Source organism: Trypanosoma melophagium (assembly GCF_022059095.1).
Source record: "Trypanosoma melophagium isolate St. Kilda chromosome Unknown ctg14segment1, whole genome shotgun sequence".
Taxonomy (NCBI): domain Eukaryota; phylum Euglenozoa; class Kinetoplastea; order Trypanosomatida; family Trypanosomatidae; genus Trypanosoma; species Trypanosoma melophagium.
Window position 1 is genome coordinate 290,734 of NW_027125142.1, and position 23,463 is coordinate 314,196.

The following is a 23,463-nucleotide window of genomic DNA, read 5'->3' on the forward strand; positions in this document are numbered from 1 at the left end:
TTCTATTTTTCCTATTTTTCAATGACTGTGTGTAAGTATGTGGTATTTCTTAAGTGGTGTCTGTATATGCGTGTATAATAGTTTAAAAAAAAACATGATCGGGAGTTTCTTCTGTAGCAATATATACGTCTGTGAGAAGAAGAAAAAAAAGGACCAAGGAAAGGTTACAAGAATAAAAAAGAAACAACAACAATAATAATAATAATAATAATAATAATAATAATAAAATATTGATTGGGAAAGAGTTGTTTCAGTAATTATATGTATTATTCTCATTCTCATTTCATTCTTCTTTGGTCTGCAGAGTCACGGACACGCAAAAGCGAGAAAAAGGAACATACACACCCACACATATCATTCATATATATACATATATGTATATATACATTAATACGTGCGAGATTATCATAATTTCCACATAGATGAATGGACCATGATTGGTGTATTTCTAGTTTTATTGGTTTTTCTTTTTTTTTCTGTGTTCCTCTTCTTAGAGACAAGGAGAAATATAGACTGAACCTTTTCTTCTTACCTACAATATCTTATCTTATTTTTCTTTTCCATCTTGTTTTTTTGCTTCACCATACCTACATACACCACAACTCTCCAATAAGAAGGATTGCTCTGTGTAGGGCGGTGGTGGTTGGGGGAGCCCCCCCCCCCCACAGCAACAAAAAAGAAAAGCAAAGCAAAAAAAAAAAAAAACAACACCACCAATAAAATAAAGGCCAACCCACAACCACACACGCACAGACACACTCTCTTTCCTTCTATTAATTCTACTTTACTTAAAACAAAAAAAAAGAATCCCCAAAAGAAAAGAAAGAGTCTCTCTCTCTATATTCAGCAATGGCGGCCGGGGAGTCGCTGGTCTGGGAGGTGCTGAACAGCGGGGGCGATGCGGGGCGGCTCTTCGGCCCCGACAACACCGCGGAGGCGGCGGCGCTGAAGCGGGCGTACAAAACACTCGCCGTGCGGCTCCACCCGGACAAGAACACCCACTCACGCGCCGCGGAGGCGTTTCAACTGATGCAGCAGGCATTTGAGACCACACTCGCCTCACTCCACGCAAAACCACCACCACCACCACCACCACTAACAACAACAAGAACAACAAGTACAACAACAAATTCATCACACAGAAAACCACAGCCTTCTTCACGTCCACCACCACCACCACCACCTCCTCCTCCGGCACATCACCAACATTATCATTATCCACAACAAGAGCGACAGAAAGAGAAACCGTACTCTAGTGTATCGCACGACATGGGTCTCTTCGATATACCACTGCCGCCAGATGTATTTGGTGAGTTTATTATGCCTGACGAGCCGGTGTCAATGGAGAAGAAAGTACCAGCAGCAAATGATAATTCTGGGTTACCGCAACCTTTACAAAGAGGGGCAAGACCACCTCCTACACTTCATCTCGCTAGCAGTGATAACGATGGTGATAATACTGATGGTAATGATGATGACAAAAATGGTGAGAGCCATTGTAAGAGTTTGAATCGCAGTACAAAAAAGGAATATGGGAATACTGGGAAATTAGATGAGGAAAGAAGAGCAGCACAAATACAACAGGATGAAAAAAAACATGATGCAAGTCGCCAAATCTCGATGCAGCTCTTCGCAAAATTTGACATCTCAGATGATGAAGGGGAGTTGAAACCGACACATTGTTCAACAAAAGTTTTCTCAGGGAAACGTCATGATACCTCTCCTAATCAGCAAAAACAGCAAGAACAGAGTAAGATTAAAAAATCCACAATTACTACTAACTTATCAAAAACTGTAGCATGTCCGTTCTGTGGTACAGGTGGATTTTCTGTTCATACACCTTTAGTTGTCGTTTGCCCAGGGTGTCATTCTCAGATTGTACCAACCGCTTTAGGCATGATGGCTGCCGAGCGTCATGCTTTAACTGGGCGAAATAAGGGGGGGAATTCAAAAAATGAACAGTGTGCATGTGGTAAGGCAAAAAAAGGTATGTGTTTTATCTGTGACTGATTCAGTACACATAAAAAACAATATGAAACCTTTTCTTCTTATTATTACTATTATTTTGTTTCTCTGGCACAAACTTTTTTATTCTTGTGTTGAGGAGTGTGTTTGTGTGGGCGAGAAAAAAAAAAATCAAAAAAACAACCCATCGATTTTGGAACATCAATGATGTGTTCTTTTTTTTCTTTTTCTTTCTCCTTCTGCAGTTATTCATACCTTTTATTTTTTTTTTTAAACAAGAAGAGTCGATTATATTTGATTTTTTTATATTTTTATTTTATACTCATATAGAACGCTGGTAAGAGGTAGCAAGGTTTCTCCAGAGGCTACACTAAAATACACTACACAATATACATGTCTGCTGTTCGAGTTCCTATTGTTGGTCGTGTGTACAGGGTTTTATGCCCCATCTGTAGTAATGATGTCTTCTTTGATTGTCAAAGTACCGCGGTGTATGGTATTCAATGTCATTTGTGTCAAACCCTAATTGATTTGCGAGATCCATCGGTGCCACTGTTGCCTAATGATCCTGGTGTACTGACTGATCCTGCAAATAGTGGAAAAACGGTATGCTACTCTCCAGATGTATTGGAATCGGGTGTTAGTAATAATAATAATAATAATAATAATAATAATAATAATAATAATAATAATAATAATAATAATAATAATAATAATAATAATAATAATAATAATAATAATAATAATAATAATAATAATAATAATAACGGTGTTATTGTTGGGGGATCAGCAAAAGCACAACTTTCTGCAGTGATTGCGAATGCTGTGGAAGAGCAACGAAAGGAGATGCCTACTACTATGACAGGTGAAACAACTCAGGCCTTTTCAGCACGTCGTATGCAAAAATTCTCAGAACGACTTTCTTTTCTATATCCCATTGTTAACGCTATTGAGTACATTGTATTTGGCACAAAACCCACTGCAACTATTGGTTGTGTGCGAATATTTCGTAAATATATACCCTGTGTAGGGAACATAAATATACCTGTACCAAAAACATCTGTCTCGTATTCATTCCCACTTTTCATAGCTGTTACTGTCTATTCTGCCCTTACATGTGACGTATATTCTCTTGATAACGCATGGTTATGGCAAATGCATAATTATGTGACTATTTTCTTTATTTTATTCTTGTTCGTATTACCAAGAGCCGTATACACGGATCCCGGGTTTATTCGTCCTGCCTACTTCAATGATCAAAATAGTAATCATATTGGCAATAATAAGAATGGTTACCGTCAAATGGCAGGACAACTCACATTAAAGGATATTGAGTTAAGACAACGTGAGAGTAAGTGGGAAACTGTAAATGGAGAACAAGTAGAACGTAAATGGTGTTCAACATGTGAATTATATCGTCCTCCACGGGCAGCACACTGTTATCTTTGTGGTTTATGCGTAATGGAACATGATCATCATTGTTCCGTTATTGGAGTATGTGTAGGCAGACGAAATTTAACAAGGTTTTTAGCGTTTGTCGTTGTCACTGTTTTACTCTCTTTAACTCCAGCAGTGGGTCTCTCTATAGCTATGTATAGCAATAGTGATATATTCACAACGAAACAATATATTTTTTCTATAATTCTCATTTTTCTGATGTTTTGTGTAGCACTTCCTACATTGTTTCTTGGTATTTCGCTGATAAATTCAATTCTAGGTGGAACAACCACACGGGAGCAAATTCAGGGAGTTTACGATGGCAGACGCAATCCCTACGATCATGGTTTATGCCGCAATTTATATCGATTGTTTCTACGCCGAAATACACCAGCGTTATTTGATGATGACTTTGTGCGTCTCTGCGCCGTAGAGGTTGATAAGAAAGACTTACACGAGTTGAAAAACAATGTTCCCCATCCAAAGCGTGAGGATACCGTTGTGTGTGTCTAACAGAGTACATTGAAAAAAAAATAAATAAATGGTTAGGGATGTGGGCAATAATGGTGAAAAGGACTCATGTACATTGGTGTCGAGGAAACAAAACCAAATAAAAGGAAAATAAAGAGAAATAGAAAAAAAGGTAAAAGGGGGAATGAGAATATCTGGAACTATACTAATCTTTTTTTTTATTGTTTTCAATATACGATCTCCATGTCTTGCTGTTTTATTCCCTTTTTTTTCTTTTGACTTGGTATGAATTTGGTGGTATGGCAGGTAGAAGTAGGGTGTGTTTTCTTTGTAAATGATGAGATCAAAAATAGAAAAAAAAAAGAGGAAATAAAGAACATATAGATTCTCTTTTGCGGTATTCTCCTACTATTTTGGCCGATCATATATTTTTTCTTGTCTTTTTTTTGACTTGAACCCTTCTTGAATTCCTTATTTATTGCTTGCGAAGGAAAAGATATCCATACATTTATATACATTAACATACATACCCAAAATGAAACATAATCATAAATTCATGTATTCTTTTTTTTCTTCTTCTTCTTTTTCTTTGGCATGACAATGCAATATAGGCGTGTTTGAATTTTTGAGGCTACCGGCTTTATTTCACACGGCAAAACAAAGAAAGGAAGCAACCAATAACAACCCCTAATAATAGTGGTGGTAGTAATAATAAGAAAGAAAGGGAAAGAAAAAAAAAAAAAAAAACGAGAAAAAAAAATAAAGGTGTAAAAAAAAAAGACAATGGAGGGCGATAATGAGCAGAAGAACAAAAGTCACAAGACCCGCGTTGTGGGTAGCAAGTTCGTAAAAAAGGATGAGTTCCGCAAGAAAAAGGCGGGTATTGAACTTGAGCCCAACAGGGGAAATAACCGAAAAGCCTTTCAAGGACCAACGGCCAGCAGTCGAAAAGGACAAAAAATGCTGCGAAGCCTTGAAAAGCGTGAGACCGCACTGCATATGCCAACGATGGATAAAACACTGCGGCATATTGTATCGGAACCACCACTGCTTGTCGCCGTTGTTGGACCGCCCGGTGTTGGGAAGTCTACACTTATTCGCACAATGGTGAAGTTTTACAGTGGCCGTAATGTGCGGGCGGTGCGTGGACCCATCACTGTAGTGGCAGGCCGCAGTCGCCGTGTGACTTTTGTGGAATGTCCAAATACGTTAACGGCCATGTGCGATATTGCAAAGGTGGCGGATCTTGTGCTACTTATGGTTGATGGTGGATTTGGTTTTGAAATGGAAACGTTTGAGTTTCTCAATATTGCACAGGTTCACGGTTTTCCACGTATGTTTGGTGTCGTTTCACATCTTGACCAGTTGAGTACAGGTAAAGCATTAAAGAAGCGTAAGAAGTTTCTTCGTCATCGATTTTGGCATGAAGTGGCAGCTGGTGCAAAGTTGTTATGTTTAGCCCCAATGGTACGTGGAATGTACCGCGCCACAGATGTACTGAAACTACATCGTCTTCTTATTTGTGTAGAACCAAAAATACAAAGCTGGCGGAATACCCATAGTTGTGTGTTAATTGATCGACATGAGGATATTACAGCACCACAGCTAGTTGCAGAGGATGAAAAGTGTAATCGTACTATCGCTTTCTATGGTTATACACGTGGAAAACCGTTAAAACCACAACAACTAGTACATATTCCAGGATTAGGTGATTTTCCCGTTGCCCACATATCTAAACAAGAAGATCCATGTGCTTTTGATGGTCCTGGTGGAAAATCGCAAGGACATAAGATGCGCCATCTTAGTATGAAACAAAAACGTATTTACGCCCCTTATTGTGATGTGAGTGGTGTGATGTATGATGATGATGCCATTTATATTCAGGAAGATGCTGAAAAGGAGATGATTGAACGTTCTGGTGAGGGTCTTCAGCTTCTGCGAGAGTTACAACGTGCTAAACCTATGGATGCTGGTACAACTACACTTGATGTTGTACGTCGTCCAGTTGTCTTCCGCGATGATGATTCTATGGAACTAGAAATGGGCGAAGTGGAGGCCCCACCTTCTTCTGACTCGGAATTTTCAGATAATAATAATAATAATAATAATAATAATAATAATAATAATAATAACAGAGATAAAGGACCTAATTACATGAATAACAACTATTCACAAAATGATTTATCACAATACGGACTCGGTGATAACAAGGACAACAACAGTAATGATGATATTGATGATGGTGAAGAAGATGCCGATGGAGTTATGGCAAGTGGTGGTGTTCTTGTACCACGTGGTCGCAATGCACCAGATGCTATTCGTGAAAATGTTGTTCGCTATGATTGGTCTGATAAGGATTTAATTCGTCGTTTGAAAAATCTATTTGTTACCGGGGACTGGAATGCGGGATCAACAGCAACAGGAGAAGGAACAGATGATGATGATGATGATGATGATAATGAGAACGACGGTAATGATGAGGAAGCAGTTGATAAGGGATATGAGAGCGAAGATGAGGACTTTGACGCCATAACGCGGGGTGCAAAACCACTTACATCATCTAATATGCTACAAGAAGATGAGAATGAGAGTGAAGAAGAAGAAGATGATGATGATGATGAAAAGGATTACTCTGATCCGTTTGCTGGCGATAACGAAAAGTATAAACATAATGGACGGCAACCTACCAATGCCTTGGCAGGATTGAATCACAAGTATAATGCTTCTTCTCCATCTGGTTGGGGGGCATTCCGACCAGATGATAGGGAACAACAACACCACCATCATGATATCCATTCTAAGAATGGCAAACGTAGTAAAGGAGATGATGATGATTATGATATTCTCGCTGAAGATGATAAGAATCGTGAAGATGCGGCATTATCAGATCCGGAGTTGGATGGTCTTGTTTCAAGTTTCTTGGCAACTCAACGTAGTACAAAGGCGGGGAAAGAAAAAAGAGTTGGAGGTCCTTCTTCTTCTTTGCAGGATGATGATGCTGATGCAATACAGTTCTATGACCCGAAACAGCAACAACAACAACGAGGTGATAATGATGGAGATAATGATGAAAAAAGAGAAGATGCTGATCAAACAGCGGATATTGTTAGTGGTAAACAACTCACAGAAGAACAGGAACGACTCATGCAGAAAAGAATGGCAAAGAAAAAGGCCTTTGATGAATCTTATGATATGGGTGGTAAAAACAATACCTATACACACTACCATCAACTTACACAAGCTGTTGAAGAGAAAAAGGAACGATTAGATGCCACTTTAAATGATATGGGTGATGATGTGGAGAAAAAGATAAAACTTGTTGGTTATTTCAGTGGTTTGTATGTTCGTTTCGTGCTTGAGAATATTCCTGTGGAGTTTGCACGTCACTTTAACCCAATGGTTCCACTTATTGCCGGAGGTGTAAATGCTGGAGAAGATCAATTCCGTGTAGTACATGCAAAACTTAAACGTCATCGTTGGTATCCAAAGATTCTTAAAGCGCAGGATCCATTACTATTATCTATGGGATGGAGACGCTTTCAAACACAACCGATATTCGCTACAGAGGATCCTAATGGACGGGTACGTTATTTAAAGTATACACCTATGCATATGCATTGTGTAGCATCTTTTTATGCCCCAGTAGCACCAACTAATACAGGATTTGTTGCTATTCCTGTTAGAGAGCAGCGTTCGGCAAACTTTCGTATTCCTTGTACTGGATATACGGTAGGTAATGATAATGTTACAAATATTGTTAAGAAGCTTAAACTCACCGGAACACCACAGAAGATAGTTAAAACAACTGCCTTTATTAAGGGAATGTTTAATACAGATCTTGAAGCGACAAAGTATGTGGGAGCAAAACTCAAATCTGTTTCAGGTATTCGAGGTATTGTTAAGGCTGTATTAAAAGGTAAAGATGGATTAGTTCGTGCTACCTTTGAAGATAAAATATTTCCATCTGAAATTGTCTTTTGCCGGGCATGGACCACTGTACATCCGCCCAAGTACTGTTCAATTCAACGTAATCTGGTAGATCCGGAATGGGTTGGAATGCGAAGTATGCGGGAGTTGCGGTGGGAGCATAATGTGCCACTCATCACAAAGAGTGACTCCGAGTATCATGAGATTAAACGCCGTCAACGCGGGGATGACCTGGACGATGATCTTTACAATTCCGATAAACGTACAAATACTGCAGGTCATACCGATAATGGCGTTCGCGTGCTCCTCTCACGCAATCAAAAGATGCAGTTGCCTTTTAACATGAAGGAGGAGTTCATCCCACTCGAGAAGTCCACCGCCCTCCAGCAGCGGGTGGCGGGGGCCACAACAGTGGCGCCGGAGCCCCGCGATATGCGAAGAACGGCCTTGTTGAATGCCTTCAGCGACAAGGCGGAGGCGATGCTGAAGAAGAAGGCGGAGGCGAAGAAACGGGCACGGCTGCAGCACCAGCGGGTGTCTGCCGCAGAGGAGAAGGAGTACGAGCGACAGTTGAAGAAGGCAAAGAAGGAAACGGCACGTATGCGGGAATTCCGTTCACAGCATAAGTCACACAAGTGAGAATATATATATATATAGAGAGAGAGAGAGAGAGAGAGGGCACCGAAAAGAAGAGAGAAAATAAAAAGAGTGAAGTGTAAATGAAAAGGATCAAATCAAGTAAAGAAAAGAGAGAGAAGAGAAAGAAAATGGAAGAATAAATGGTATAAGGAACTCTTTTTTTTTGTGTTTCTATTGTTTAGTTCGCTTTGTATTGAGCCGTTTAAATATTAAAAAAAGAAATAATAATTAATGTGTTTGTCCTGCTAAATTTGCAGGTGTTATTGCTGTTTCAGCATCAATATTTACTAGTAGTAGGTTTAAAAATATGGAGAATGCAGCTGTTGTTGGGAATGTAAGGATAGAAGAGATAGAAAAGAGTTTTATTTATTTTTTTATTGTTATTTTCTTTATTTACTCTTTATTTTCTCTTTACTCTTCTTTTTTTTATTTCTTTTTTTCCCTTTTCGCCTATATTCTAAACGTGGATATTTTATATCGCACTTGGGCGGAGGAGGAATAATATAGGAACTCAAAGAGAAGAAAAATACAGTAGAAGGTGGACTTTGCTCCATTAGTGTTTCTTTCTTCGTTCCTTTTTTTTTGATTGTTGTATTTTTAGAGTCCCCACCACCACTACCATCAACAAAATAAAAAAATAAAAAATAAAAATAATGTCGCGTGGTCCACGGTATGCTAAACGAATAATTTCCGGTAGTGCATTCTTTTTCCGACAACTCCTATGTGTTCTTCTTGCCCTTATTGTACTTGGCATGATCATTCTTCTTCCTCCCTCGGGAAACCCACTGCGTAGCCGTGTCCCCCACTACCGCCGTGAAGACTTTCGGCACCGCGAGGAGAATCTTCTGCAGGAAGTCCTTACAGTTGACGTTAACGCCCCATTATGTGAGGATGGAATTTGTGATCTTTCGGATGTCCCAAGTGGAGAAAAGCGGGTGGAATTGACGATGTTTATTGTCTTCCATCGTCGTTTGTATGAAAAGTTGTACGAGGGAGTGACGTGGTCGTTACTTTTACCTTTACCTTCTTCCATTAACGGTGGTAGTGTTAGTAGTCGTGGGGATGATGATAATGTTGGGGGAAATAATAATAATAATAATAATAATAATAATAATAATAATAATAATAATAATAATAATAATAATAATAATAATAATAATAATAATAATAATAATAATAATAATATACGATCTACAGGGACTACTACAAAAGAAATCGTTAATGGTGTAAAGATATACCGTCAGAGTGGAGGTAAACGTAATGGAAACCGTATTTTTTTTATAGCCACAAAGGAACCGCTAGAGGTGCAGTATTTACCAAAGATGATCGAGGGACGTTTATTGCGAGAGTGGGAAATGCCTGGATTTGTTTCAAATGAAAGTTTTCTACAAATATATAGTGCTATTTTCTCAGTTTACAGAAGTGGAATGATAGGAAGGCCTTCCATTAGTAACAATCCGAATATGGATACTACAAAAACAACAAAAACGGGAAAATCAACATTAAGAACCACCATCACCACAACGACAACGACAACAACATCAGATGAGGAATGGGTTGCTTTTCTTGAATATGATATGCGAATTGATCAACAGCTTTTACGTCGTATTAGACAAAGAATACTACAGCACCAACATTCAAGATCTTCTTATTGTTGTATATTTTACGGTGCTTCATATAATACACTTTTCTTACTTAATAATACTCTGGGTCAACGTCTTTTAGAAGAATATAACCGTTTCTTTCAGAAGTCATTTTCATTACGAGATCTTCCACCTGTAAGTGCGACTGGGGCATTTGTTCTACCTTCTGCTGTATTTCACCGCATTGTTCCCTTCTTGGAGAGTGTAGCAAGACAATTGGTGTCTAATCGTGTAAATCGGCGAGGTACAGCCGTCAATGCGGGGTTTACAGAACTGGATCTTATTAAGAGTGGCAACCCCACAAGCGGTAGTGCATACTTAAGTCCACCTTTAGAAGTTATGGAAGGGGCACTGGCACTGAGTTTGGGTCTAGAAACGGAGTATGTGCATGTAGAGATACCTATTCGGCACATGACAGAACGTGAACTGGAGGAGTTTGGGGATGAGTAGTAGTAGTAGTAATGGTTGGTCATCTACAGTTAGAAATAATAAAAAAGAAAAGAGAAAGAGAGGTAAAAAAAAAGGAAAAAAAAAAGATGTGTCATCATTTACTTGATTGGTATCATTCGCTTCATTGATTGTTTGCTTGGGCAACACTTTTTTTAATTTATTTCTATCTCTATGCGAGAGAGAGAGAATATATGTGTATATTTGTTTGGGTATATGTATTTGCCTCTAAAGTACAGTAATATGAAGGCTCGGGTTGTTTCTCTCTCATGTGTCTGTCTGAGTTTGGTTGAAGTTGTACTTTTCTTTTCATTAATGAACTGAGTAGGACTATCTTTTTATTATTATCTTTTTACTAGCTTCTTCTACTTATATGTTGTATTACTTTTATTATTATTATTATTATTATTATTATTATTATTATTATTATTATTATTATTATTATTATTATTATTATTGTTATTATTATTCTTTTATTCTTTCTTTAGTGTTATCCCTTTTACTTCTATTGCATTTCTCACTTTTTTCTTATATAGCCTTTTTATTTTTAAATTTGCAATTAAAGATATGTGATGAAATAACATTTTCTCTTCTTTCCAATATTTTTCTTTATTTATTTCTTTATTTATTTCTTTATTTATTTCTTTATTTATTTCTTTATTTATTTCTTTATTTATTTCCTGGTAATAGTGAGAACGAAAAATAAAGGGTAAGGAAAAAAAGGAAAAAAAAGGTTCAACCACATTATAATACACACACCGTGAAATTGATAATGCCGAGTATCAGAACACAACCACCGTTATCGCTGCTACTCATTCTGCAGTCTGCGCCACCGCAGGAAACCTTCAGGGTATTTAAAGATGACTGTGAAGTGTTGGGAATGCCGTGGTATTCCAGTTCCGCCCAGCAATTCTGTGTGGCCTTGTTAGTGCGAAATCCACTTTTGCAAAAGTATCCACCGCGTAAAACGAATATTCGTGCTTTTCTAAGAATGTATCTCAGTCAATTGCAGTTACCAGAGACCATGTCCCTCATGACAGATGCCTTAGATGACGATGTTATCGATCCTCGCCTTATGGAGGCGTATATTGAGTGTTCTGTTAACTCTGATAGCGATTTCCAAGTGACTAAATGCTATAAAACATTCTATTGTCCATCGGATTATAAAATATATCTTCCTGTTCGATTGGCTTCTGGACAATTTACGAATGTGGGTCTTGCCTTATGGCCTGCGGCGTTTGTATTAGCGCAGTTATTATTGGAGGAGTTTACATCACCCAACCCAACTTTACTGCCGTTTCGAGGAAAGATACGATTATTAGAACTCGGTGCTGGTGTTGGTTTAACACCGTTATTAATACATCGATATCGATACGCTCGGGAACGATTGCAGCGTTGCATTCTTACCGATTACCAACCCGAGTTAATTGAGAATATTCTCTTCAATCTCAAATCTAACGGTATCGCCGCTGGTCTCTCAAATAACCGTAAACGAGATGGTCTTGTATACATCACAGACATTCTCGACTGGACAGAAACAGAAGAGAATCATCGCAAACTGCAGGAATGGGGCTGTAATCTCATTGTGGCGGCAGATTGTATTTACGAAGTGGAACTCATTTATCCTCTTGTCAACACAATACACGATGCTCTTACCGCCTCTGGTGACGCTATTGCTATTGTTGTACAAACTCACCGACAAGCCGCTACTATGCGGCGTTTCTTTGATGCCGTGCGAGCCGCTTCACTGCGGGTGGACTCTTTTCGTGTTTTGCCCACAAATTCGGATGATAATAGCAGTAGTACGGAGGGCCAGAGAATTGTTTTGCAGCCCGTCGCGGTAGATGCTGGGGGAAACCTTGTCTCTACTACTACTAGTGGTGGAAGAGCTAAGCAATGCAGCTCTAAGAATAAGAATAATAACACTAATAATAATAATAATAATAATAATAATAATAATAATAATATTCATAGGAGTGGTGCTAATGATAACGGTATTGGCGATAATGTTAACAGTGATCATAGCCATTATGTGAGTGGTGAGAATAATGGAGGCTGGTATGGCTGGATGGGGCCGTTTTATGTGATTTCAGAGGCAGCTGTGGGTATACATATACTCCGACGATAGCGAAGTTTCTGGATGGTGTTGAAAGTGAAAGAAAGAAAGAAATAAATAAAGAGGAGAAGGAGAGAGCATTTAAACGTTTATGTTTAATATGGGGAATATATACTTTACTGGTTCTTTATATATATATATATATAATATAGGAAAAAGGGATAAGTTGGTACCTTGTGGCCACTTTTCTCCTTTTATTTGTTTCTTTCCTTTACTTGTTTCGTTCCTTTACTTTTTTCTTTCCTTTATTTGTTTCGTTCCTTTACTTGTTTCTTTCCTTTACTTTTTTCTTTCCTTTATTTGTTTCGTTCCTTTACTTGTTTGCTCTCTTTCTTTTGATTACAATCATTGTCTATGGGAACTTATCTTTATATTGGTTTTTCCAGAAACCATCAACCAATCAGTCAATCTATATATATATATATATCTGTTTTTATGAGAAGTATTGTTTCTATGCAACATAAGAGAAAAGGGTGAATGCAAACGCTGAAAAAAAAAGAAAAAAAAGAGTGTTGTTGGGTTTTGTAGTAATATACACATATTTAATTATACGTTTCTGTATTCAAACCACAACATGCAATGGGATGAGTTGTATTGGATAGACACTTATTCCTCTGCATCTGAGAGCCACAGAGAGTTTTGACAACCTGGAGTGTTTTGACTGAACCGCTGTTGGATATATTTTTTTAAGTTGATGTTTTCTGCAAAGTTTCTTCATAATGTAAAACCAATAACAATAACAATGAACGAATTAAGAGCAATGCGAAAAAAAAGGTGGTGTGAGTGAATAAAGCATGATACACTAATTAGCATTTTTTTAAAATAGCTGTTTTTTTTTTTTTTTTTTTTTACTTTACTTTTACTTTTACTTTACTTTGTTTCTCGAGAGAAGAAGCTCTAGTTAACGCGGAGCTAAACCTAATTGAAAACATAGAGAAACAGAGATATATGTGGATGTCTCTGACGTTTATATTATTATTATTATTATTATTATTATTATTATTATTATTATTATTATTATTATTATTATTATTATTATTTGCTTCTTCTTCTTCCCTATTGTATCTCACACTGTTATTCATTCTTATAGCTGCAGTGGCAGCTGTGGGTGTTTACATACTAAAAAAGAAACGGCGATTGAATCCTTGTACATTTCGTGTGTAAGGACACATCACTGTATAAAGAAAGTCATTCTCCCATATATATAGATAGAAAGAAAGATAAAGGAAAAGGAAAATACAAGGGAATTATTATAAAAAAAACGCAAAAAAACAAACCAACCAGTGAAAACAGTAGAAAAGGCATCCAAACAACAACAAAAACAAAAAGGCAGAAGAAAAGTAAACGAAAACAAAAATTATGGTTTTCTCCATACCATCCTATTTGGGTCTTGGGGATCGCTATAAACATGCCGTAGATGCCCGGGCTCAAGGTGTGAACTTCGTCACGTCCCCCCCAAAAACCGGCCACAACCCCGATGCCCTCTTCGATAAGGAATTTAAATACATGTACAATGGCGATCGCCGCGCTGATCCGGAAACAATGGCCCGCCGCGAGGCAATGGAGAGTCGAAAGAAAAACATGACCGCTAACGGCTTTATGCCCACCGGGCCGCCACAGAAGGGCGAGGGTTTAGGCTCAAACTATGGACTCATACAGAAGGAGCCGTATCCACATATGCCGGATAATCCGCAGACTCGCGGACCACAGCCATTTCCGCAGTCTATGCCGCGGCAGGTATTAACATCGCCGGGTAAGTTGGGTAGTTATGGGACGCCTGGATTGGCTCTTAGCAATATTGGAAATGAGTACATTGCGAATATTTATGATCAGCCTCGTATTAATGCCAAGAGGGAACGTGAAATGTGGCGTAGTCGTATGCCAGCTGCGCCGTTTAAACCGGTTGGACGTCGCGGTTACACCTTTGATGAATGTCCTGCTACTGGAACTTCTACATGTTACATGATGACAAAACCTTTTCTGCCAAAGAAGGTAACACCTCCACTTACACACTTTGTGATTGATAAACCATGGCGACCAGCGGGATATATAGATGATAAACGTATTTCTATTGACTACTGGGAGGATCCATATAACGCGTTTGATCCACGCGATGACCCGAAATCACGGGTGAAGAAGCCTAGTGATGCAGTGTTTAAAACTGGCTTTCGGGGTGATAACTTTTGGTATACACAGAGTATCGTGTTTAGGCGACTCTAGTAAAACAAGATAGTCTTACACTATACAAACAAAGCCCGAAAGAAACAAAAACAAAAAAGAAAGAAAGAAAAAAGAATAAGTACAAGAGTGACATTTTGCAGGAAAGTTATAAAAAAAAAGAAAAAGAAAGGAAGAGGGTGAGAGAATGTAGAGCAAAACTACCTTATTATGTGAGAGTCCAGGAAATAGAGATTTTCTTTTTTCTTCTTTTCCTGTCTCTTTGTATAACGGCCGTTAATTCTTTAACCCGATTGCGTAGAAAACGGCGTGTACTCTTTTGGTTCTTGTTGTTACTGTTGTTGTTATTCTGCCTGGCTTTTCGCGTAAAGACATGCACGAATAACCAAACAAACAAACAGAAAACTAATGGAAAATAAAAAGAAAAATGTACGTACAAAGGGACCGATGGAATCACGAGACGATGTTATTGAGACAATGTCTGACTATGTAAACTGATCACTTCTGCAGTTCATTATTCCTCTCTCTCTCTCTCTCGGCATATATATGTTGTAAGTGTATGAATCTCTTTTTATGTACTCAAGCACGACCCATATCTCTTTATGGAGTCGTAATATGTTTTTTTTTTCTGTTTTCCCTTTCCTTTTAGAGTTTGTATGTGTACAGTTCCGTCAGTTTTCCATGACTGTCTTCCTTCTAAACTCTCCGGTCTGCAAATCATTATTTTCTCTCTGTTTTTTGTTGTTATTGTTCTTGTTGTTTCTTTGCTTCTTCTATTTATGAAAGGATAGTAAAAAAAAAGGTGTTATACTACACAAAGAAAGGAGGGAACAATTCTCCGTGCCCCCCATCCCACCCCACCATTCGCTCAGATATTCTAGTTTCCTGCAAGACTATTTCTACCAGATATAGAAATCACTAAGAAGAAAACAAAAAAAAAACGAAAATCTCTTATTGGCTGATTTCTTTTGTTATTTATTTATTTCTTATTTCTAGTAGTGGTGTAAATATCTCTTATTTACATATATGCAGCCAAAAGGGAAAAAGCGGCCTCGACAGAGTGATGAGTGTAGTCTCTCTACACGAAGTAATAACAGTTGCGGTAGTGTTCCCGTTCGAGGAAAATATCCATCATCATCTCTTTCCAATAGACATGCCGCAGCTTTTCCATCTTCTTCCTCCTCTTCTTCTACTACTAATACTATTAATACTACTTCACAGAGTATACCATTAACACCAGCAGATTTGGTTTGGGTGCAGAAAACAGCAGAGGTGCAGAAACAGCTCATGCAATTAGCTCAACTGTATGCACAGAAAACACAGGAGAATGAAGTGGTGTTAGATGCTGTGGAGGAGATGATTGCATCCCATGAAGTGGAATTAGCGGCTGTTGTTTCAGATATGGAATCACACACCCGTCAACACAAAGATGCCCTGGCGGCACTACGACAAGAGGAAAGTGCATGTCTTCAAGAGAAACAACACGCATTACAAGAGATGGAAACATTACGTCAACGTTATAAAGAACTAGTACAAACATGCGAACACGTACAGGAAGAAATTGTCATGCACTCCGATAGCTTGGAACAAACCCATAAGACGTTGGAGGTGCAATGTCAACAATCCGCAGAGGAACAGAGAAAATTAGATGCAGTCATGAAGCGAGAACAAGTCATGCAGGATGTCGCCTACGGTCTCACTGGGGAAGTGAGAGAAATGGTGCTGGAAATGGAACACATGCGAAGAGAAAAGGAGGCGGCAGAACACGCGGCGAAGGAAATAGAAGTGGTGCGTCGTCAGTTATATTCACAGTGTGAAGAGCTAAAGGGAACCATACGGGTATATTGTCGTGTTAAGGGAAATGGGATGAATAGTAATAATACCAATAATGTTAATAACAATAGTAACAGTATGGGTAATAATAATAATAATAATAATAATAATAATAATAATAATAATAATAATAATAATAATAATAATAATAATAATAATAATAATAATAATAATAATAATAATAATAATAATAATAATAATAATAATAATAATAATAATAATAATAATAATAATAATAATAATAATAATAATAGTAGTCAACCATGCAATGAAATTATTTCATTTAGTGAGGCTACTCGTGAGGGATCTGTTTCTTCACGCAGTACAATTAGTTCATCCACCGATTTCCTACACACTCGTACTGCTCCTGGCGGTAGTAAAAAAAGAGTCAATGGAGGAAATAAAAAAGGAAATCCACCATTATTACAACATGGACGTTTTTTATTCCCACAAGCGGGTGAGGAAATTCAACGAACACTTTGTTTATGTCAATCACGTAAGAATGCCACTTCAACAGGAACACAAGAATCCCGAGAAACATTTACATACGACCGCGTCTTTGATGGGAATTCCACACAAGAAACCGTCTACGCTGAGGTGGAACCACTTGTTAATTGCGCTATTGATGGTTATCGTGTTTGTATCTTTGCATATGGACAGACGGGATCTGGTAAGACATACTCAATGGAGGGAGACATTAGTGATGAGAAACAGTGCGGAATTACACCGCGGGCCCTTCGAACAGTATTTCGTCGTCAAGAGGCATTAAAAGCGGATGGATGGAAATATAAGCTCAGTTGTTACTTTGTAGAAATATATAATGATGTTATTCGGGATTTACAACAGGATCCATCTATATATGAACCCGGTGGAGTGGCCGCCGCTCAGCCAAACTATCACGTTATTAAACATCATAATGAAACAGGATACACAAGTGTGAGTGGTGTGGCTGAGAGACGCATTCATTCCTTTGCAGACTTCCAACGATTGTATAATGCCGCAATGAAGAGTCGTAGTACATGTAAGACGATGTTAAATGATCGCTCCTCCCGCTCACATTGTATATTTGTACTACGCATTGAGGGCGAGAATGCGGAACTGCGACAACGCAGTGATGGTGTACTGTGTCTCGTTGATTTGGCCGGAAGTGAACGGGTGAATGAGTCTGGTGTACAAGGGCAACAATTTAAAGAGGCAGTGAATATCAATCGTAGTCTACTCGATCTCGGTAAGTGTATTACGGCATTAAATAACCCCAACAGTGTGGCTCCATGGCGAAATTGTAAATTAACGTATTTACTTCAACACTACTTGGGGGCAAAGGGTGGGAAGATGTTAATGTTGGTAACTGTATCGGATAAGGAGGAACACTTACCAGAGAGTCTTAACTCACTGCGGTTTGCAAGTCGTGTGAATCAAACCGTTGTAGGTCCTTCTGTGAAGCGGGTAAACAATTACTGATTGGAAGATGGATACGAAGATTAAAGAAGAACAAATGATATATATATATATATATATATATATATATATATATATATATATATATATATATATATATATGAAAGAGAGAGGAAGAGAAAAACGTTAGACGCACACGTAGAATAGATCTTTTTTTTGTTTTGTTATTTTATTTATTTATTATTTTCGTTTTGTGTGTATGTGCCTATCTATCTATCTATCTATATCTATCTATCTATCTATATATATATATAGATAGATAGATGATAATGCCCTTTTTTTTTCTGCATCTTTCAGAATACACTTATATTGAAGATATCCTTACTTCTTTGATGAATAATACAAAGAAAAAAAAGAGGTAATATATACATAGAGAGAGAGAGGGAGAGGGAGAGAAATCCCTAGTTGAAACAAAAGGAGATACTTCATTAATCTCTTGTACTTTATCGGATTTATTCATTACTATTATTCTCCTATATGAGTCTAATTATCTTTTTCCCTTTTTCTTTTCGTTTCCAAGTGAACAAACATACATCCAGAGATAATAGAGGGTAAAGGAGTTCCTTATCCTCAACGCCACCAAGTAAGAACAAAAAAGAAAAAACACAAAGAACCACAGTCTTTGATTTCAAAGTAAAAAAAAAAAAAACAATACTTTTATTCTTATTAATGTATTATTCTGGGGTTTTCACACATGTCCATTCCCGAGACTCATGAGGAACATCCATTCAATCTCATTCCTGAGTTCTGCCGGTTATTTTACAATCTCGGTTGGGCCACGGGCACCGGCGGCGGTATTTCCATCCGCCTGGATGATAATTATTACGTTGCCCCAAGTGGTGTTCAGAAGGAGCGCATTAAACCCGGTGATATATTTATATTGGACGCCAACGCAAAGGTAGTGGCGATGCCAAGAAATAAAAATCTTATTAAGATGAGTGATTGTACACCACTCTTTTTTTAACGCCTTTAAGATGCGAAATGCCGGAGCCTGTCTACATTCCCATTCTAAGAATGCCATACTTGTGACACTCCTGCATGAAAAGGAATTCCGCATCTCACACATGGAAATGATAAAAGGTATTGCCAATCCCGCAACTAAAAAAGCAATGGGATTTACCGACACACTAGTAGTGCCTATTATTGAGAATACAAACTTTGGATCTGACTTAACGGCCTCTATGGCGGCTTGTATGAAAGAGTATCCGGAGACCAATGCTGTGTTAGTGCGACGTCATGGTATTTATGTCTGGGGGGATAATTGGCAGCGGACAAAGGGAATGATGGAGTGTTTGGATTATCTCTTTGCGATCTCGCTTCAAATGCGAGAGTTTCATGTTCCTCTTGTGAAAGAGTCATAGGGGGAGGGATATATATATATATATATACATATATATTTTGAGAGCACGGAATTAATTCTTTTTGCTCTTCTTTTTCTTCGTCACTTACAATTAAATATATTAACTATTTTCTCTACCGATGCAGGTAGCAAAGGTGAGACTTAAGAATTAATTTCTCCTTCACCTCTTCGAACGTATGAAATTGTTTTTCTTTTGTGTGTGTGTGTGGGTATCCGCACTGTATTTTTTTTTTTTTGATGTGCTTTTCTTACTTACCTATTTTGTGTGGGTTTTTTTATTATTTATTCTTCGCATTCATTCCGTTTACACATCATTACTGTTTCACGCAAATGACTCGGACAGTTGTGGGACTTTTTAAAAAGAAGAAAGCAAAAAATATTAACACTTTATGTAAGTTTACATAGAAATCAACTATCATGGACTTATCTCTATCTCTCTGAAATGAATTAATGTTCTTTTCTTTCTCTCTTGGGGTAATTATTGTTTATGAATTCACTTTACTTTGATTAAGCGAAGTACTCTCCCGACACATACGCATACACACACACAAGGACAGAGATATACATAGATATATAAATAGTATTAGTGCTATAAAGAAGACCAGAAAAAAGTAAAGAAAAAAAAAGGATACGAACGGGTTTCTATTACTGTGCTGAAACTGTTATTAAACCCTCTTCTCCTATTTTTCCTAGCATTATAAAAAAACTACATCTCATACATACATACATACCATAACTATATAACCCAATTTAACCAGAAAACAGACCAGTAAGTAAGTAAGCAAGTGTGATTGTTTGTTTGTATTACAATGCAGCATCCCAGTAAACAACAAATTCAACCAATTGATTCCCTCACACCGTTTCTTGGTGGTAAGTGGTGGATTCGTGCCCGCGTAACAGACAAGTCCGATGTTCGCACGTGGAATAAACCAACATCGCAGGGTAAACTCTTCTCTTTCACACTCATTGATGAATCCACATCTATTCGTGCCACGGTATTTAACGACGCCGTCGATCTCTTCGATCCACTCCTCGTTAACGGTCAGGTGTATTACTTCAGTGGTGGTCAGGTAAAGAATGCCAACCGCAAGTTTAGCAATGTGAATAACGACTATGAGTTAACCTTTGACACCAGTAGTCAAATCTCCCTCGCCCGCGACACCACCAACGCCTCTATTCCCCAACAACGCTACAACTTTGTCCCTATTGCTATTCTCAAACAACGGGAAGTGGGATCACTCGTTGATATTCTCGCCGTGGTGTTGGATGTGAGTGAAATCACAAACATCACCCAACGATCCACCGGGCGGGAATTGGTGAAACGTACACTTCGCGTGGGTGACAACACCGCCGCGGTGGAAGTCACACTGTGGAATGAACAGGCACGAGAATGGACGGGGGTCGCTGGTACAGTTCTCGCCATGCGGCAAATGAAAGTGGGCAGCTACGATGGTGTGACACTCTCCACAACGTTTCAATCGACAATAGATGTAAATCCCGCACTCGATCATGTGAAGAAACTCGCCGAGTGGTACATCTCCACCGGCGGCCAGGATGTGATCTCATTATCGTCAATTGGCAGCACTGCGGCTGGGGGAAGTAGAAATGCGGCTGGGGGGCTTGGCGAGAGTTATCGTGGGCGAAAGTATTTTGACGATATCGCCGCTGAAGGACTCGGACGATCAGAGAAACCCGACTATATTGATATTCGTTGTATGCCGGTGTATATTAAACAAGATGCCCAGTGGTATGATGCCTGTCCACAGTGTAACAAGAAAGTCACACTGGAAGGGGCCCAGGGCGATCGGTATCGTTGTGAGAAGTGTGACCAGCCGGTGGTGCCTACACAACGTTATCTCGTTTCTTTTCAGGCAACGGATAATGTTTCACAAATGTGGGTCACGCTATTTAATGAGGCCGGCGTGGACTTTTTTGGCATGACAGCTACGGAACTAAAGAAACAACACGAGGCAGATCCCACCTTTATCACACAACTCCTGCAGTTACGTATGAATCGGCCCATGTTAATGCGATTGCGGGTGAAGGAGGAAAGTATGTCGGGTTTCTCTGCAGCAGCAGCGGCCGGTGGGGCGGAGACGGAACGTGTGCGGTTGACTGTGATGCGATTAACAGAGTTTATGCCGATGGATACGGTTTCAGAGGAGAAAAGGCAGGCAATGGCCGCACAGCTCAAGATGGAGTGTGAGGATATGATTAAGTGTATTGAGGCATACATCTGAGGCTAGGGTAGATGTATATACAATATATACGTACATACAGAGAGAAGGAGGAGGAGGAGGAAAGAAAGAGAGATTTTTGTTTTTGAAAAAGAAAGAAGGAAGGAAAAGATAAATAAAAGAGAAAAAAAAGTCATAGAACAAGAACGAGATAGAACCTGTTCTTCAGATAGTGAATAAAAAGTACCTTTGAAAAGTGGCACTATGAACGTCAACAACGAGAAGAACAACACCAGTGATGGTAAAGGAGAATGATGAGAATACTTTGCAAGAGCAAATATACAGGGTATCACAGTGTATTATTAAATTTCTTATCAATAAGGAAAAGAAAAGAATAGAACGCAGACGTGGGTAAACGTGAAATAATAATAATAATAATAATAATAATAATAATAATAATAATAATACAGAATAAAAAGGAATAAAGAAACAGGCATGAAGAAACAAAAAAAAAAAATACATCTCTCATGAAAGTGTTATTTGGGGGATGGGTGAGAAGGAAATATAGGTGAGTTATAAATATTTTTTTTTGTTACTCTTCTTGCTTTTTTTCCCTTATGGTTTATTTATTATTATTATTATTATTACTTTCTTTTTCTTTTGTGTCATTTCTGGTGTTGTGTCGCTGCTGTTCTTTATTTTCCAATCTTTCCCCCTCTTCAGATGTCTCCGTACCCGTGCTTATATCATCTATACATATGAAAAAAAACAATATATATATTCCTGAATCTGTGTGTTTGTGTTTCTTGCTTGATTTTATACTACATATATATATATATATATATATATATAAATGGAATAAACGGTATGATAAAAACTTTCCTCACATTTGTTTTTTTTTTCATTATTTTTCTTTCGTGCTATTTGTATGGAGCTTTATTCACACAATTTATTCCGTGTGAAAAAAGGGGGAAACATAACAGTATATATATATATATATATATATATATATATATATCGAGAAAAGAATATAAGAAAGAACCATAGGGGAATAATAATAAAAAAAAAACATAAAAACATAAAATAAAAAAAGATGAAGGGACCTCGAAAAGTTCTTCCTAATATCCGTCCTGTTATCCATTGGGCCCTTCAATCCCGACAGCAACAACAACAACGGGCTTTATTGTCTGTTCCCGTTTGTGTGTGTGTCTCAGCAGCGAGAAGTCTTCACACACCACTACAGCAGCAGAGGCGTACACTTCATCTCTCCGCCATTACACGTTCCACTGCCGAAACCCCAGTAACGCCAACATCAGAAAATAATAATAATAATAATAATAATAATAATAATAATAATAATAATAATAATAATAATAATAATAATAATGGTGTAACGGCGCTAGATGTAGCTATTCGCGTGAATAAACTCAAGCGACTGCATCAGACCGGTGGTGGCCCCAGCGGGAAGAAGCGGATCGAATTAGACGCCTGGGCGGATCTCAACAGTCTCACGGAGGAACAAATTAACGCCGCGGAGGGAAAAGCCGTTTCTTTGCTGCTGAACTCATGGGCGTACTTTGCAAAGTACTGGGAACAGGGAAAGGACGGGCCGGCAGCTGCTGCTTCTAATAATGCTGGGGAAACACAGACACAGGGGAGTGAGCAGAGAAAGGAGGGAGTGTAGATGAGAGAGAGTGAATCTTTTTTTTTTTGTTTTTTTCTCTTTGTTTGTTTGCTTGTGTGTGTGTGTGTATTTGCTTGCTTGTCGGATAGGCAGTTCTTTTTCTTTTTCTTTTCTCTTTGTGTTGCTCT

General features: G+C 38.3%; 11 protein-coding genes across 11 annotated transcripts; all 11 read left to right on the forward strand.

Annotated features, from left to right (window-relative positions):
* Nucleotides 1-849: 849 nt before the first annotated feature.
* LSM04_009339 (DnaJ domain) lies at nt 850-2,010 on the forward strand (the record flags this gene model as incomplete). Its single annotated transcript, XM_067335033.1, has 1 exon — nt 850-2,010. One exon carries the CDS (start codon nt 850-852, stop codon nt 2,008-2,010), a length of 1,161 nt encoding a protein of 386 aa, XP_067194006.1.
* Nucleotides 2,011-2,358: 348 nt separating this feature from the next.
* Nucleotides 2,359-3,915, forward strand: LSM04_001149 (Palmitoyltransferase; the record flags this gene model as incomplete). The annotated part of the gene is made up of 1 exon (XM_067335034.1): nt 2,359-3,915. One exon carries the CDS (start codon nt 2,359-2,361, stop codon nt 3,913-3,915), a length of 1,557 nt encoding a protein of 518 aa, XP_067193841.1.
* A 741-nt stretch (nt 3,916-4,656) lies between these two features.
* Nucleotides 4,657-8,439, forward strand: LSM04_000573 (AARP2CN; the record flags this gene model as incomplete). Its single annotated transcript, XM_067335035.1, has 1 exon — nt 4,657-8,439. The coding sequence occupies one exon, from the start codon at nt 4,657-4,659 to the stop codon at nt 8,437-8,439; it is 3,783 nt and encodes a 1,260-aa protein (XP_067193830.1).
* A 653-nt stretch (nt 8,440-9,092) lies between these two features.
* On the forward strand, nt 9,093-10,532 carry LSM04_000960 (uncharacterized protein; the record flags this gene model as incomplete). The annotated part of the gene is made up of 1 exon (XM_067335036.1): nt 9,093-10,532. One exon carries the CDS (start codon nt 9,093-9,095, stop codon nt 10,530-10,532), a length of 1,440 nt encoding a protein of 479 aa, XP_067193839.1.
* Nucleotides 10,533-11,301: 769 nt separating this feature from the next.
* LSM04_001555 (Lysine methyltransferase) lies at nt 11,302-12,657 on the forward strand (the record flags this gene model as incomplete). Its single annotated transcript, XM_067335037.1, has 1 exon — nt 11,302-12,657. The coding sequence occupies one exon, from the start codon at nt 11,302-11,304 to the stop codon at nt 12,655-12,657; it is 1,356 nt and encodes a 451-aa protein (XP_067193853.1).
* Nucleotides 12,658-14,004: 1,347 nt separating this feature from the next.
* Nucleotides 14,005-14,865, forward strand: LSM04_005352 (Protein of unknown function DUF4586; the record flags this gene model as incomplete). Its single annotated transcript, XM_067335039.1, has 1 exon — nt 14,005-14,865. The coding sequence occupies one exon, from the start codon at nt 14,005-14,007 to the stop codon at nt 14,863-14,865; it is 861 nt and encodes a 286-aa protein (XP_067193915.1).
* Nucleotides 14,866-15,849: 984 nt separating this feature from the next.
* LSM04_002549 (Kinesin motor domain) lies at nt 15,850-18,117 on the forward strand (the record flags this gene model as incomplete). The annotated part of the gene is made up of 2 exons (XM_067335040.1): nt 15,850-16,696; nt 17,111-18,117. The coding sequence occupies 2 exons, from the start codon at nt 15,850-15,852 to the stop codon at nt 18,115-18,117; spliced, it is 1,854 nt and encodes a 617-aa protein (XP_067193869.1).
* Nucleotides 18,118-18,808: 691 nt separating this feature from the next.
* Nucleotides 18,809-19,078, forward strand: LSM04_002622 (Class II aldolase/adducin N-terminal; the record flags this gene model as incomplete). Its single annotated transcript, XM_067335041.1, has 1 exon — nt 18,809-19,078. The coding sequence occupies one exon, from the start codon at nt 18,809-18,811 to the stop codon at nt 19,076-19,078; it is 270 nt and encodes an 89-aa protein (XP_067193870.1).
* A 10-nt stretch (nt 19,079-19,088) lies between these two features.
* On the forward strand, nt 19,089-19,475 carry LSM04_007184 (Class II aldolase/adducin N-terminal; the record flags this gene model as incomplete). Its single annotated transcript, XM_067335042.1, has 1 exon — nt 19,089-19,475. One exon carries the CDS (start codon nt 19,089-19,091, stop codon nt 19,473-19,475), a length of 387 nt encoding a protein of 128 aa, XP_067193963.1.
* Nucleotides 19,476-20,283: 808 nt separating this feature from the next.
* On the forward strand, nt 20,284-21,714 carry LSM04_005868 (Replication factor A; the record flags this gene model as incomplete). The annotated part of the gene is made up of 1 exon (XM_067335043.1): nt 20,284-21,714. The coding sequence occupies one exon, from the start codon at nt 20,284-20,286 to the stop codon at nt 21,712-21,714; it is 1,431 nt and encodes a 476-aa protein (XP_067193926.1).
* A 1,030-nt stretch (nt 21,715-22,744) lies between these two features.
* On the forward strand, nt 22,745-23,335 carry LSM04_006402 (uncharacterized protein; the record flags this gene model as incomplete). Its single annotated transcript, XM_067335044.1, has 1 exon — nt 22,745-23,335. The coding sequence occupies one exon, from the start codon at nt 22,745-22,747 to the stop codon at nt 23,333-23,335; it is 591 nt and encodes a 196-aa protein (XP_067193946.1).
* Between the last annotated feature and the right edge of the window lie 128 nt (nt 23,336-23,463).